This window comes from Corapipo altera, unplaced genomic scaffold (genome assembly GCF_003945725.1).
Source record: "Corapipo altera isolate COAL_440 unplaced genomic scaffold, ASM394572v1 161, whole genome shotgun sequence".
Classification (NCBI taxonomy): Eukaryota; Metazoa; Chordata; class Aves; order Passeriformes; family Pipridae; genus Corapipo; species Corapipo altera.
In genome coordinates, this window is record NW_020884979.1 from 115437 (window position 1) to 131651 (window position 16215).

General features: G+C 47.3%; 1 protein-coding gene across 10 annotated transcripts in view; it reads right to left on the reverse strand.

The window, feature by feature from the left end:
• Positions 1 to 16215, reverse strand: part of PRKG1 (protein kinase cGMP-dependent 1) — a 395239-nt gene that overhangs the window by 23176 nt on the left and 355848 nt on the right. For 8 of the 10 annotated variants that reach the window (XM_027665603.1, XM_027665605.1, XM_027665602.1 and 5 more), the window contains one exon: positions 5604 to 5700. In XM_027665603.1, the coding sequence (XP_027521404.1) occupies positions 5604 to 5700 (97 nt within the window). Of the gene's footprint in view, positions 1 to 5603; positions 5701 to 5804; positions 6462 to 11132; positions 11741 to 16215 lie in introns of those variants that run through there. The other 2 variants (XM_027665610.1, XM_027665609.1) reach the window with 2 other exon arrangements.

Sequence of the window (16215 nt, forward strand, 5' to 3'; positions counted from 1 at the left end):
GTGGTGCTCAGCAGGGCAGACCTTTCCTGTAGGGTCCAGAGAGCAACTCAGATGAGGGAGCTGAGGGGGCTCAGCCTGGAGAAAAGGAGGCTCAGGGGGGACCTTCTGGCTCTGCAAGTCCCTGACAGGAGGGGGGAGCCGGGGGGGGGGGTCGGGCTCTGCTCCCAGGGAACAAGAGACAGGAGGAGAGGGAACAGCCTCCAGCTGTGCCAGGGGAGGCTCAGGTTGGCCAGAAGGAGGAATTTGTTGCTGGAAAGGGTGGTGAGGCCTTGGCAGGGGCTGCCCAGGGAGGTTTGGAGTGCCCATCCCTGGAGGTGTCCCAGGAAGGCCTGGCTGTGGCACTCAGTGCTCTGGGACAAGGTGGGCATCGGGCACAGGGGGGACTCGGTGACCTTGGAGGGCTTTTCCAACCTTAACAACTCCTGAGATTAGGGTTTTGAAGGAACTTTCCACATCAAGGATAGATTCAGCCCCTCTCCTGATCTAAACCTTACAGAGAAATTATAATTTGCATGTCCAAATTACAGCCAAGTTGCACATGGTGCTTCTCCCTTCCTACCTCCTGCTTAACATCTCATTAATTTTGGGTGACCCGTGTGTGGAACAGGCAGGGAGATGGGTCTGGGTTAGGCTGGAAAATCAGTCAAGACTTAAAAAACCCCACCCAAGGTGTTGGTTGGAAAGGCTGTGGCATCCCTGGGAGTGTCCAAGGCCAGGTTGGACGGAGCTTGGAGCAACCTGGGCTAGTGGAAGGTGTCCCTGCCCATGGCAGTGAGTGGCACTGGATGAGCTTTAAGGTCCCTTGCAACCCAAACCATCCTGTAATTCTATAATAAGACGGAAAGAAAAATCATGGAGGCTTCATTTGAAGCCTTTAAGACAAGCTCTAGGCTGAGGTTTTGAAGGATGAATCCAGAATGAACTCCAAGTGGGCATCAGGGTGGAAAGTGTCCATGACAGTGACCTTATTTTCTTTGGAAAAGTTTGGATTCCACTGGTTGGGAAAGCACTAAATATTGTATCACAAGGGGAGTGCTCTGAGACTCTACAGGAAAATAAATTGCAAAATTACACTCTAGAAACACACGCTAAAAAAAGCACCATCCTTGGAAAATCTCAGCTGTTAACAATTTCTAATCAAATAATCAACTGTGCTAAACCTCTTTAATTCTACATTTTGATCCCTCTGCTGAAAATTTATTCTCAGTGCTTGACAAGACACACAGCAAAGTTTTTTATGAGCAAAGGGCACTGGGAAAATATATTCAAATGTGTGTCTTCCTGTAAAGCCTGGAGGTAAATATTATCTTTCAAAAACGTCTAGAGGCAAAAGGCTAAAAAGCAGTGAGGAATGTCAACGATTTCATGCATAAAATCATTCCCATAAAAAGCAAACAGTGGAAGAAGGGTTATATGGCTAAAGTATGTGAGACTCAATGGAAAAACCTGCTGCTGTGGTGTCTTGAAAATATCAAATGGACCCAAACTCCATTGAAACCCATAATGATCCTGCTCTGCTCCCCAGTTTGGCTTTCTTTGCAAAATAGCACCTCTATTTATGGTTTATTCCTTCCTCCAACAGGAGCTGGAGCCTCTGGCTCGACAGCTCATATCCTGATCCGGCCTCTGCCGCTGCTTCATGGGCTGTGAACACATCTCAGCTTCCCAAACTTTGACAAGACCCTTCCCATCAACAGAGGGGCCCTGAGAACATGTTTCCATTGACAAAGGATGCACTGAATGTCAACAGGAGTTCAAAATCCAGGGACAGCTACAAAAAAATAGCTCTGCAGTGGTGCAGCCCCATCTGACTGGGTGACTGAAATGAAGCATCCTGCATGTCCTGAGGAAGGGAATCTGCTGCAAGAAGTTGAGAAGGGATGAGGAAAAAAGGGACAAATCATCCTAATCAGTGTTTTGTGAGCTCAGGAGGAGCAGTTTCGTTGTCACATGAATGTGGGATTTACTTGAATCCCTCTCTTAAATCCACTTCTTCCCCTTGATGGCACCCAAAAGGCCCATTCTCACAAAAGGATGGAGGCCAAAGAATTCACAGAATCCCAGAACTATTTAGACTGGAAAAGCCCTCCCAGCCCATGGAGTCCCCCTGTGTCTGATCCCCCCTCTTATCCCCCAGCCCAGAGCACTGAGTGCCACGGCCAGGCCTTCCTGGGACACCTCCAGGGATGGGGACTCCAAACCTCCCTGGGCAGCCCCTGCCAAGGCCTGACCACCCTTTCCAGCAACAAATTCCTCCTCCTGGCCAACCTGAACCTCCCCTGGCACAGCTAGAGGTCAATCCTGACAATTAAAAATAAAAATGAGGCGATTCCAAATCGAAAACTGACCTTTCTAATAGAAAGCTTTGTAACAGCTGGGACATACAATTGGAAATTTCCATTAATAAATGTCTGAATTCTGCATCTGTCAGGCCATGGGAAGACAATGCACAGCTTTTTTTCATTGCCATCTAATTAATTCACTAATGGCTTTGTTTACAAACCAGGCTAGAGGCTGCAATAGATTTGATTGCACTTCGAAATCTGTGGCCAGATTTCTCTTAAAACCCAAATACAGCTGAAAAGTGTCGTAGTGTCCATTTAAAAAAGGTCTTGTATGGCCCCCATAAAATGTGGCTGAAACTTTATGTGTGTGGTTTTATGTGTGCCTTTACTCATCTCCATATTATAAAGGGGTTTTGCTTTTAGTGGCCACCATCAAGCCAAAAAGACTTTAGGGGGTCTCTGTAGAATATAAAAGCATGCATTAATGGCTTGGATTATAAAATAAGAAGAATCTTAGTAACTTTGCAACTATTAAAATCAAGCCAGAGAGGGCTGGGAGCATTTTTGAGAAAAGGAAAGGAATTTAGAGCAGTTTTTACAAATTGAAGCCTGGTCAGTGCCCAGCCACCCTCTGGGGGAAGAACCTTTTCCTAAGATCCAACCTGACCCTGCCCTGGCACAGCTCCAGCTGTTCCCTGGGTCCTGTCCCTGCTCAGGATGTAAAGCTCAAAAGTACATTTATTCCTTTAAAGAAAAGAGTTCTTCAGGTTCAGGTGATAATGGTTTTCAAATCCACACAGCCCAAGCTCACCAGCTGTATGTGTTTGTGTTTCCAGGTAGGTTACAGCAGAGAGACAACAAATATTAGGAGTAAAACTTCCTGGGAACCTCCTTCCCTAAAGACTTCAACAAGAAATTAGGGAAAACTGATCAGCAGTGGTCAGGAATGTCTGACTCTGCTGGATGATGGGATCTGCAGGTCCCTTGCAGCCCCAGGATGTGCCAAGCTGTGTGTCTTCCAGAGGACAAGGACCTGAATTTTACCTGTGCTCAGCCACCACCTACACAAACTGATTTCAAGGCAATAATGGCCCTAATCCCATATGTTCAGATACTCCCACATATTTATTTCAGAGCTGTCAAAAATAATCTTGATATAAAACCAAAAGAACTGACCTGGGGAAGACAATTGGAAGCGCAGGACTTAAATGAAAAGGAAATTAAGGAGCAAAGACAAGAGCAATAAAGTCCAGGAGAGAGATGATTTATGAGGGCTGGGGACACCTGACCCACATCCCTGTCCTTTGCAAAGCAGGACATGAACAGGAGGTGACACTCCCTATTCCCATGTGTTACTGAGGCACCTGGGGCCCAGCACAGCAGATGCTCAACTGACCCAAAGCAGAGAAGCTGAGCTGCAAAAAACAGTGGGTGCACCCCAAAAAGTCCACTCCTATTATTTTCAGGGCAGACTGTGGTCTCTCCAACCCTGGATGGTTTATGCCCTCAAGAGAAGCCTGGATAAAAGTTGATTACAAAGTCCAGTTAGGGATGAGGAAGAGCAACCACCAGTTGCCCTCTGGAGTGGTATGGGAGATGATCCTGGGGGATCTTGCCCACACTATAAAAATCCTCCTCCTTGCAATGTACTTTACTCACTTGATCAATTTTACTCTTGGAAAGCACAAAAATGTGAACGTTTTCCAGGAACATTCCTGCACTAACAGGCTCCTGTAACACACTCAGGCAATAAAAGAGTCAATTCCTCCACCGTGTTTTACATTTCGTTCCATTTTTAGCCTGAAATAATAAACCCATGTTTTTCATGGAGGAGGTGGAAGCAATTTTAGGCTCTGTTTTGACAAAAAGAATATTTTCTTGGTTTTACAACACTTCCCTCTGTGGTAAAGAAAAACAATAAAATCTGCAGCGTGGAGCTACACTTTTAAATATCTTTTATCCTTCTGTGTGCAATTCAGCATTAGCTAAAAATGAGCTGAACCAGTATTTTCCTGCTTAGGAGAGGGGCACCCACCCCTGAAAAAAACCCCTATGAGGTGACAGAAATGCTTTTGCCATCAGTAGGTTCAGGGCTTCTTGGAGGCTGCTGAGATGAAGGTGAAGGGACTTCAAAAGGGCACAACCCGGATTAAACTCCTGCTCTAAGGCATCCTCAGCAGATGACTACAGAAGGAGCAGGGAAAGGGAATGAGGGAGCTCTTGGGACTCTCTTCCAAAACAACAGTTGCTAACAGCAAACAAATAACAAAGGAAACCCCAAACCCCAGGAAGGGACCGACGCTCTCCCAGACAATCTCTCTCCTCCACATGACTTTATAGACATCCAGCCAGGAAAAGTCAGAAATAAATCCCAGGGGAGTTGTGCTCTGAACACAGAATTTACTGTTCACCTCACAAGCAACCACCAAAACACCTCATTTTGCCCGTTTTCCCACTCCCAGTGCTACGGGTGCATTTGGCTCCCACAGGGCTCCAGAGCGGGGCTTTCCCTGAAGTTTTGTGATGCCAACAGTAACTCTGCTCCTTTTCTGCCCCTAACTTGTAGGAGTTCCTGACATATTCTGCCAGTGTCAGAAGCTCCTCTGTGATGTAAAATAACTCCCTCTTTCTATTCTCAGTTTTTGTATTGATGGGATGTTACAAATGGGCCACACGACGGCTGCCCTTGGGTCTCCTCCCGCTCAGGCTTTGCCTCAGTAAAGAGCTCGAAATCCAACAGAGCAAAAAGCAAGCTCAGATTTTGTCTTTTCTCTACAATTCTGCAACAAGTGAGTAGCTTTGTGGGATGTTTTGCCACGGTGCAGGTACTGAAGGTACAGCTGTCAGGAGCACTATCTCTAGACCTGAATTAGAAACTGCTTAGGAGTGACATGGTACCTTACTCCGGTAAGATTTTAGGTTGCTTTTTTAATCCTAGTGCTCAACAGCCACACAGGTTGTTTTTAAAAGGCCGTAAATCAATGCCATGAACCACTTAGAGAGAAAATCACTGAATATTCTGAGCTGGAAGGGACCCACGAGGATCTTTGAGTCCAACTCTTAAGTGAGTGGCCCGTTCAGGGATCAAACCCACAACCTTGGTGTTATCAGCACCAGCCGAGTTAATCTCTCTCAACCCACCACACGAATTCTTCTTGTTACTGCAAAGCTTTCTTTGTACATTTTTACTTCTCGGGGCACATTAGAAAACACATCATCCCATCATATAATTTCCTCCCGGTTATTCAGGTGTAATCAAGAAAAAAGAGGGCTCATAACACAGGACTTATGCCAGGAATAAGAAGAAAGGTCACCTACCAGCTCCACTCGGCCGAAGCCTCCGACTCCCAGGGTGTCGATGATGTTGAAGTCGGCCAGTTTCAGGTTGGCAAAGAAGGCAGCTTCGGCTTCGTATCTGGAGTTTTTGAGGCGAAAAAACGGAAATTTCTTAGAGGTGCAGCCAGGGGCACCGTGTGCCACCACGCCCGCCCGGCGCCAGCGCGGGGGCGCAGCCTTTACCTGCCGCGTGGCCATCTGGGCTCTTAGGGTTTGCTTTTGCTCATGGGGTTTTGCTGGTCCCAGTTCCAGCCTCGCTCCGGTTTTCCAAGGGGGAAAAGCAAACCTCCCCTAGGCATGGCTACAAAGCAAACGCCTGGCACTGCAATTCAGCTCCAGCCACCTGCCGGGCATTTTCAAGTGATCTTCTCCTGCCTGGTTTGGTTGGTTTTTTGGGTTTTGGCTTGGTTTGGTTTTTTTTTTGGTGTCTTTGAGTATTTTTGGAAGATAAAAGTCTCTCATAGGAGTTTCTCTTATCCACAGGCCGGCAGTAGTTTCTATAAATGTTTATTGGAAGTGGCAAGATCATTAAGGTCCCTGGAGAGAAATCACAGCCAGGTTTTATGAAATCAGATCCAATAAGCTGTGGGCTGGTGTGCAAATGCCTGAAATGAATGACTTCAGTCACATATCAACATTCCTATGAGGATATCTTCCCTTCTTTTCCTCCTGTAAACTCACTCGGAGTAGCTGTCCCAACCCAGGTTCCAAAATCCAGATGCTCCCTGTCTTTAGCCCGTGTCCAACTGGCTCCCACAGGCGTCCACCAAGCCCCTGACCAGGGGTAGCATGCAAATCAAACACATGCAAGCCTGCCAAAATAAGCTTCCCATGACTACCCCCATGAACATGAGTCCTCCAAAATAGCTCCTTGTTAAGGTTTGTGCTATTTTTAGAAAAGGCTCGGAGGGGAAATGGATGAACAGGATCCACCCACTCAATAAAATGTGACATTCAGCTGCCGGAGAGTCCCCGCGAGCGTCCGACCTTTGGCCGGTGGCAGCACAGACTTGTATGGGAAAAGGGAGTTGGCTGGATTATGGAGGGAGGCATGGAGGGTGTAGAGGGGCAGCTGGGTGGTTTGCAGGACTTAGTTTGAGCAATTAACAGACTACAATCACCTGTTTCACCTGGAGGCTTCACTCGTGCAGGGTAACGGAGTGACAAACCATCCCAGTGGGAACCACGGACACACAAATCCACCCGTCCAGCTTTTGAACGTCCCCTGTCCGTCACGGCCTGTCTCTATTTCATTAGCAGCTTGGGATTGATTTCCTGACTGATCCCCTTCAAACCACCTTCCTTAGTCTATTTAAAACTCCAATGACACTGGGGGACAGAGAGCAAAGACCCATCATTTTTCCAGCGAAAAGGGGAAAAATAGGTGTCAAGAAATGCGAAAGGTCTCGCCATCGAGCCCCAGATCCGATGCAATAAAGCACAATTTTCTCTCGGGGAGGGGGGTGTGGTGCTGTCAACAAATTACTTCAGCTCTGCTTTATTATTTATACTGTCACCAGATCCCCTGGGTGACCTTGCTCCCGATGCATCTGACTTTGGAAACCAATGAGCGCAGAGCCTGCTCTGAACTTGGGATAACCTTGTTATTGATCGCTCTGTGCTCCTCACGAGCTGCATATTAAACCAGCCACCAGAACACCTCTGCTGAATCCACCACATGTTTAGACATCCCCTTCTAAATCACAGCAGACACATCGTTTTAGGGGTGACAGAGCAAAGAGACGGCTCTAATTTTCGGGATAAAAAATTAGAGTACTGGTACAGACCAGTTAAACACCCTTAATGATTTATAATTGTTATGAAGGTGAATTCCCAGCATGGAATATTTCCCTTCAACAGCCAAACTTCAGGTCAGGAGGCAAAAAATGGGTTGGCTTGGAAGGCACCTTAAAGACCATCTATTTCCAACCTTCCTGCCATGGGCAGGGACACCTTCCACCAGACCAGACTGTGCCAGCTGAGAGCTTCTGGATTTTCACTGGAACATGTAAAAAGAGGTGTTCAGGTGTTATTTTGCTTAGAAAATGTACTTGCAGCGTTCTTGTGATTGCTTTTGGAAATCTCTTGGCTAATTCTCTGCTCAGGTGGAGTTTGTACACACAGGTAGATGAAACAGATTGGATGCAGTTTTTCCAGAGGTGCCACAAGCATCCAAAACACAAAAGAAATGCCCAAAATATACAGTGAAACCAAAACAGGTGCAAAATCAAGCAAACAAGCCCTTCTCATGCCTAACAACAGCCCCAGCTGAATTCTGTTTTATTCCCACCTACAAGTGTCAAAGTCCACGTTAACACCAAATTCCTACAAACTTACAGTTGTTATGCACTTCAGTCCTGCAAAGCTTAAGGATAAATAACTCCAACAGAAGGATCAAAATGCAAATATTCCCCTGCCATCTCCTAAATCAGAAACTGGGGCGATGATCCTTATCCTGAAATTTAGAACAGGAATTCACCTCCTGTCCTCCAACTTGCTTAAGCTGAGTTTGCTGCTCCCTAAAACTCCCAGGGTTTTCCAGCGTGTGCTCCTCGCTCCACACATTTATAGGGACAAACATATGTGATGGCATATTTATCACCTCCAAAGTAAAGAGACTCTTTCAAGGCACTGGGAGGGCAGTGCCAAGAAATACAGAAATAGTTTAAATGTTAATATTGGCACGTCTGTAGGAAAACATTCAGTTCTGGACCAGGATAAAGATACTGAGGAGGATCCTTGGGATAGTCACAGAATGGGTCAGGCTGGAAGGGACCACAGTGGAGCATCTGGTCCCACCTCCCTGCTCCCATCCCAGAGCACGTGGCACAGGAGTGTGTCCAGACAGCTCTGGAATATCCCCAGTGTGAGAAAATCCACACCCTCTCTGGGCAACCTGTTCCAGTGCTCGGTCACTGCCCAGGAAAGAAGTTCCAACAGAGGTGGGATGAGTGGTAGAGACAGTTCAACTAGACTTGTGCAGGATGAGGTAGAAATAACTCGTCCTTCTGTGGGAATGTGCCAGGTCAGGGCATTTTTCTTCTGGGCACCACTTTGCAGACGCCACAGCTCGTCCCAGCCGGTACTTCCATCAGTTTGATTCTAAATCCGCAGCTTTGTGCTGGTGTTCCCAAACTTTCCAGAGGGGAAAATGCTTTCCTGACCTCTGGAAGAGTTGGTGATTTAGTTCCTAAATTAATAAATAAGAGGTGTGCTGGGAAGACACCTCGGGCAAGCCCAGGGCAGGATCAGCTTTCCTGGCATGGTCAGTGAGGTGCTGGAGAGACACAGAGGAAAGGCTGGAATGTCCTGGGCTGGGATTTCTGGGGTTGTGTGTCTCTGGGTGAATTAGGGATAATTAAGAGAGAACCCTTCTCTGGATATTTTGGTAATTGTGCTGGCTCACAGGCCAAAATGCCGGGAAAATCATAGCTGGAAGCGCACAAAAAGAAAACCAAGGGAAAAAAACAGGAAAACCAAGGAAAAGTTGGTTCTTTAATAAAGACCTTTTAAAAACAAAGGCTGTGATTCCCACAAGAGCTCGTGGGAGGCCAGGAATCAATTCCCAATGCACTCTTTAAGGTGTTTTTTGCTTACTGATACTGATATCACCTACCCTACAGCAAACAGAGGCTGGCAGAGCTGGAGCTGACAGCAGAGGTGGGACATCAGGAACCAGCACAGGGAAAGAGGGATTCAGATCTAAGTGAAACAGGAGCATCCTGCAGAACCCCTCAGGCTCTTCTCCAAGGTTTCCTGCAAATCTGAATGACAGAGGGACCTACTGAGGCCTCAGTGGCTTTCTGCAGCCACCTTGCCCTGAGGGGTATCCGTGTGCTCCCGTGGAAGAGCTGGGCCTTGGCAACATCACCTCTTTCCCTCCCTGCAAAGGAAACACATCCTCCTAAGGAGCTGCCTTGCTCCAGCTCCTCTTGGGCACGAAGAGGCATCACGTGGAAGAAACCTGAGTGATCAGGGGGCTCAGGAGTAAATACCATCACCCACATGTCCCATCCCTTTGGAATGGCAGCACAGGAGCCACGGCCCAAGTGTTTGGGCAATGCCTGCTATGCACAAGGGGAGAGGAAATCATGTGGCTTCTTGCACTGCTGGAGGTTCCCAACCATTTCAGTGAGCCATCACCTCCTAGCACAGTGATTACTCCGAGAGCTACCCCAAGCTTTTCCTCCCAGAACTACAAATAAAACAAAAAAAAATGATTAAACAACCATCTCACCTAGGCACTAAAAGGGATAAATGAGAACATGTGAGGAGCAAAGGTTTGCAATTATCCAACTGCTCAGCTTTACTAAACTAGCTCACGATTCCCATCACATGAGCCAACTGTGTTGGGAAACATTAGACATCTGTTAGCAAACTGTCATCCTGAGAGCAAACTTGGCTCCTTTCCACCTGCACGCTGCCAACCAGACAGAAATTGCCACCAAATGGGAACCAACCCCCAGCTCCCTGATAGGAACAGTTTGGGTGAATAAAACCTGAATTTCAGAGCCCTCCCCAGTGACAGACACCTGCTTGTTTAACAGCTCTTTGGTCAGCTTTATATCCATGGCTGAGGCCATGTCCTGCTGCAGAGGGAACCACTGGATCTCTGCAAAGACTGGAACAACTAGAACAATGTCACTTGGGTGGTGAGGATCAGACCCAGCCCGTGAGAAGACACACCTGAAAGGAGCCTGAGAGCCACAAACGGGGTGGGGGGAGAAATACATCCCCAAAACCCCCTTATTTCTGTGTCCACTAAAGAAAAGAGTCTATCTCCTTATGGTTCTTAAGATATAGCAAGATTCTTAAGGGATCATAGAAGCACAGAATCACAGACTGATTGGGGTTGGAAGGGACCTTAAAGAACATCCAGTGCCACCCCCTGCCATGGGCAGGGACACCTTCCACTGGCCCAGGTTGCTCCAAGCCCTGTCCAACCTGGCCTTGGACACTTCCAGGGATCCAGGGGCAACCACAACCAAATTCTATTGAAATGCTGCTTCAGCTGGTGTGGCACTTTAAAAAAACAAAAAAATCAGTCTGTATAAATGAAAGCAAAAACTCCCCCAGATCCTCGGTTTTGTGACTGTTCTTTCTCTACATCTGAAGATACATATTTTAATTGTGATGAAATGACCCGCCTGGGTCTAGTCTGCCCATGGTACCCATGGCCTGCCTGGCACCCTGAAGTCATGGGAGGCTTCCCGGATTGGATTCATGACTTAAGAGAGATGCAATTCCAAAGGGGAATGAAAAGTGGCAGGGACATGGATCGAGTTCATGTAACGAGGAGGTTTCGTTGTCAGAAAGCGATGGAAGGAGGAGCAGATGCAGCAAATGGAGGCAGGGCTCCCATGCCTTCCCTTCCCACCAGCTCCAATGGCTCCAAAAAGCCCAGGATCACGTGTTCCCAAGCGATTTTGGGCAAGGGGAAGTCTGTGGATGGTCATATGGGTGAAAGCAAAATAAAAAGCACCTCGTGTCGTACTCACACGAGGCCCTTACCTTCACCCTGTGTGAGGGGGCTCAGGAGATTTAGCCACACTCAGGCAACAGACAGAAGCAGGGACAGCGACTGTATTTTACACAACCAGCAAGATCCAGAGCCTGGGAATGCCTGAAAGCAAATTCTGGAGAGGCATTGAGAGCAAATCCGTATTCCTTTCCAGTGTGTTGCCTGCCACTCATCCTCTCAGAGGTCCCACCCCATGTGCAAACCCTTCTTATCTGGCATTCCCTGCAGGTATCAATCCTTTGGGTCAGGACATTCTGAGGGGGGAGAGATCCCTTGGCAAAGCATTGCAGCAGAATAAAATGACTGAGGGTATGAACCCAAACTCCTGGTGGGTTGGTGCGAACCCAAACCCCTGTTAACACGCTCCTCAGACTTCTCCAAGGGTCTGACCCTTCAAGGTGAAGAGCACTCTCAGGCCCCCATGGAATTGTATGGGCTGAAAGAGGGATGCTCAACCCAAAATCACCCTCAGGCAGAGCAGGCAGCAAGAGCAGGCAACAACTATCTCCCAAATCCCACCCCTCCAGATGGGAAAGGCCTCTGTCTTGTGTTTCTTCCTCAGGGACCCGACGTCCATCTCCCTCATGATGCACAAATGCACCTATGACATTCCCAGCATCCCTTTCCATAACTTCTGTCATTTAAAACCAAAGATATAAAGGAAAGGCCCAGCTCTTTGCCTGCTTTACTGTCAATCACAGAACGTCACAGAAAAGCTGAATTCACTTCAGGCTCTGTCACATTATTGCCATTTATTAGCAATAAACAGCATGTTCACAAACACAGGATGACAAAATTATTCCAGGACATCTCCATTGGCAGGGAAAGCAGGAAAACACTGATGGGAGACAGTGAGCTGTCAGATAAAAGTACCAGCACGAGATGACTGTGACAGCTCCCAGGGGCCTGAAGGATCCTGCTGCCCACCCAGCCCTGAACGGTGGTAACCAGGGAGACATTCCCTAAATCCCAGAGGGGTTCTCTGCCCTTTCATGCAGACTGATGGCACATTAATGTGCCCACAGATCATTTCTGCCTGGTATTTGCTATCCCAATGCCAAGCCATTCCTGGAGGGATGGATGCAGTGGTGTTACCCACCCAACTCGACCGGTCAGAGAGGGTTTACTGGCAGATGAGGATTTGCTGCCCTGCCCCAAGGAAGACCAAGAAGAACTTCAAGCTCATCGTCCACTCTGGCATTTTTTCTAATTGCAAACACCACTGAAAGAGTGAAAGGTGTGTGTGGATCTACCTACATGGAGCTGCAGACAGATGGATGCAGGGAGAAAGTATGAGAGCTAATAACCCAGCTTTTCCTGAGTTCAGGTCTCCTCCTTCCAGCCCATCCTTCTGAGGTCAGCAATGCAGTGGCTTTAACTCCTGGTTTAGCTGCTACCACTTCCTTCTACGTCTTACACCTTCAACTGAAAATCCAAATCAAGAGCCACTTTATTTGGATTTTTAAAAGCAATGTGCTGGTGGTGACGATGGGATTGAAAGCTCCAGCTGCACAGATCATTGCACTGAAAAGAAAGGCTGTCTTTCTTTTCCAGTTCGTGTTGTCAGGGCTGGGAATTTCTCTGGGACCCCCCATCACTCCAGCTTGCAGTGTACTTGCCTTTCATGCCTTTCACATCAGGAGAAAATAGCATTACCTCCTGGTTTAGATTTTCTTACAGAAAGTGAACATTTGATTGGCAGCTAAACCAGACATTAAAGCTATGGCATCTCTAACTTCCTCTGGGAGGGGAAGGAGATCTGAAATTAAAAACATAGAGTTAAAAAACTAGCAGGTTATTTTTTATTCCCCCTCCTCCCCACCCTGTTTTAAAAGCACATCACTTTCCAATTAGAGCTTGGCAACGTGAACATGATATTGTGCTGTTCAACTAAGCTGTGCTCAGAGACTAAGCTGTGCTCTGAGACTAATCTGTGCTCATCCCAAGTTGGTCCAAGAGTTAAGCAAATAGATTTGTTTGAATTATGGGGCTTTGAAGACCTGCTGCTGCACAGAGACCAATTTCACCCAGAAATGGAACTGAATGCACTCAACTGCAGCCAAACCAGCTCAGAAAGTGCTTCCCATGATCCAGGCTCTTTCAGAAGTCTGAATTCTGGAGTGTTGCTGAAATCCTAAATGTGCCAAGAGATTGGTGATCGCTTATTAAACAACTTGTGCTTGCTGGGTTCAGTGCCTCCCACCCAGCACTGCAGTGGGTCAACAGAGTATCTGGACACAGGATGTGTAAAGAGAAAATGCCTTCAAATCCAAATTTCTCCCCTTTTTTGGTCACCATGGGATCCCCTCCTCTTGTAACACAGGGCAATGCATCATTCCCTTGAAAATCCACAGCTGCTCCCGTGGGTCCAAACTCACAAAACCCAACCCTTTGCTCGAGCAGACACCAGGGCTTTGTGTCCCTGTGGGTGTGCTTGGACTGCACCCTGTTCCTGCACATCCACACGATGCTGGTGTGCCAGAAACAAGCCCAGATTTTGGGGAAAGAACCAAAGAAACCGGGACAGAAAATGCCAGCTGATGTAACTCCGTGTAGACACAAAGCAGAGTGATTTCAGTAAGGCACAAGGTTCTCAGGAGGGTTTTTAGGGAACGTGGTCCCTGGTTTTCACTGGAAGTCAGTGGGAGGTCACTGTGGAAATGCTTATTTTTGTTTTCTAGATGCACATGTCTCTCCCTCGACTTCTAACAAAACACCCTGGTGCTTCCAACAGGACTCTCTCAGGGTCCTACTCTGGGAAGCCCTGGATTCAGCTCTGGCCAAGATAACATTTGCACTTTTGTAATAGTCCTAATGCTGAGAATGTCCTGAAATAGTTCAAACAAGACACCCTACAGAATAGTCTGACTTCCAAACCCAAGCTTTTAATCCATTTTAATTAAAAGGGGCGGAGGGAGGATGTGCAGTATTCCTTCCTCTGGTGGTGTTTCCTGTCTTGTGCAGCATTAAAAGATATTGCATAAGGATGGGGGTTGTTTCTTCTCTTTTCCCTCCCTTTTTTCTTGTATCTTTTTTTAACTCTGGAAGTTTTTAGATGGAGAGCAAAGAAGCTGCCTCACTGCTGCCATGTCACATCTTATCACACCACACCGTGGCTCAGAGGGGAGGGACCCAACCCAAAAGAGTTGCTGATGCCACTTTTGGCTTTACCTGGGTGGGAAACTCATTGGGGACCGGACAAATAAAACATGAGGACATTTTTTCCAACCCCAAGACCACTGGCAACAGGCACAACCTGAAATTCCAGGCTCAACAAACTCCTCACGGCACCTCAAACGCTGCGCTCGGACCTCGACACCTCCACTTCACTCCAAGGGGAAAAGCATCCAAAAGATCATACAAGAAGTTATCTATCAACAGCATTTCCCCCCCAGCAAATCCATGTTCAAATCACACCTGTCTGTAAACAATTTCCCCGACAGTTCAACGTTTTATTAGAAAATTCCCTACCAGTTTGCCTTGGGCTGTGGCATCACCACAATGCCAGTGGAACTCCTGGTTTACTCTCCCACCCTGCAAATACTCCAATATCATGATGCTTCCATGCCAGTAGTGGGGGATTTTTTGAGTTTTATTGTGATTTTTTTCAAGGCATTCAGCTGAAATATTCCAGCTCTTACACAGTTCATTGAAGGACTGCCCGGGACTTTTTGCCTAGAGCAAAATTCCTAGATAATTCTTCCTGTGGGTCACTACTCAGATAAAATTTGGATTTAAACCCCCAGAGTCTGAATCAGCTCCAGTTTGGGTGTACTGGGCAATACTGATTTCTGGGGTAGCACTCACATCCCAACTTCTGAAGTTCTGACTTCTACAATGTCAGCGAAAACTAAACTTCCCATGGTGATGTTAAATCCCCCTGGAGAATCTGGAAGGGAAAAAGTGGTATTATGGCAAGGAAGGAGGCAATTCACTGAATTCCCTGTTTTCTCCTCATCAGCTCTGAATTCAACAGTTTGGATCTGTAGATAATAAAATCTATTTGGAAGACAAGACATTAAGGGCTTTTTCTTTCATTATTCCAATTGACTTCTGAGGTGATACCTGCAGACCCCTGTATTTTTTTCCTTTGGAAAACACCAAGGAAAACCCAGGCTTCTGTGAATACCCAGGGAAATGGGTAAGCACAATAAATCCCAGCTTCCAAACTGGATTCAGAGGTACCACAGAACAACCCCAGCACTGTTTTTTTCAAGGAAAGTTGTTGGGGAAGAGCCATGGAACAACCTCAGGAGGGGAGATGAGATCCCAAGGAAGGCTGATCTAATTGCAGCTTGAAATTGCTCCAATCTCAGTTAGTTCTGCTCGTTGCCCTTCTGCCTTACAAAGTCTCACCACCTAATTGCAAACTGCTAATTAGATCCCACGAACCCCAAATGGGCTCATCCGAGCATGTAAACGCTAAACAGCCCTTTTTTTGCCTCCAGCCTTAAGGCAGGACCGTGTTGCCTGCACAGGAAAGGCTCACCATGGCAACAAACGCTTGGTTGCAGCTTTCTCCTCTTAAATTTTTTAAAGAAAGTGAGAACAGATCAATATATTGCTGATGTTGGACACACTTCTTGGTCCGACTTGCCGTGTTCGCTGCTTATTGCACATTTGTCCAAGTCCCAAGGGGTTCACACAGACCTGTGTCGGTGTTTTGCCCTCGTTTCTTTTTCCAAATGGCCCCAATCCTCTGGGAAAAAGCTCCCTGCTAGATAGTTTCCAGCTTGAGTGAACTTGTGTCCCTTTCCCAAGGGCTGCCTAGGGGCATTTCATGGAATCCCAGAATGGGTTGGCTTGGAAGGGACCTCAAGTCCCATCTCATCCCACCCCCTGCCATGGGCAGGGACACCTCCCACTAGCCCAGGTTGCTCCAGCCCCATCCAACCTGGCCTTGGACACTTCCAGGGATCCAGGGGCAGCCACAGCTTCTCTGGGAAACCCGTGCCAGGCCCTCCCCACCCTCACAGGGAAGGATTCCTTCCCAATATCCCATCTAACCCTGCCTGCTGGCAGTGGGAAGCCATTCCCTGTGTCCTGTCCCTCCAACCCTTGTCCCAAGTTCCT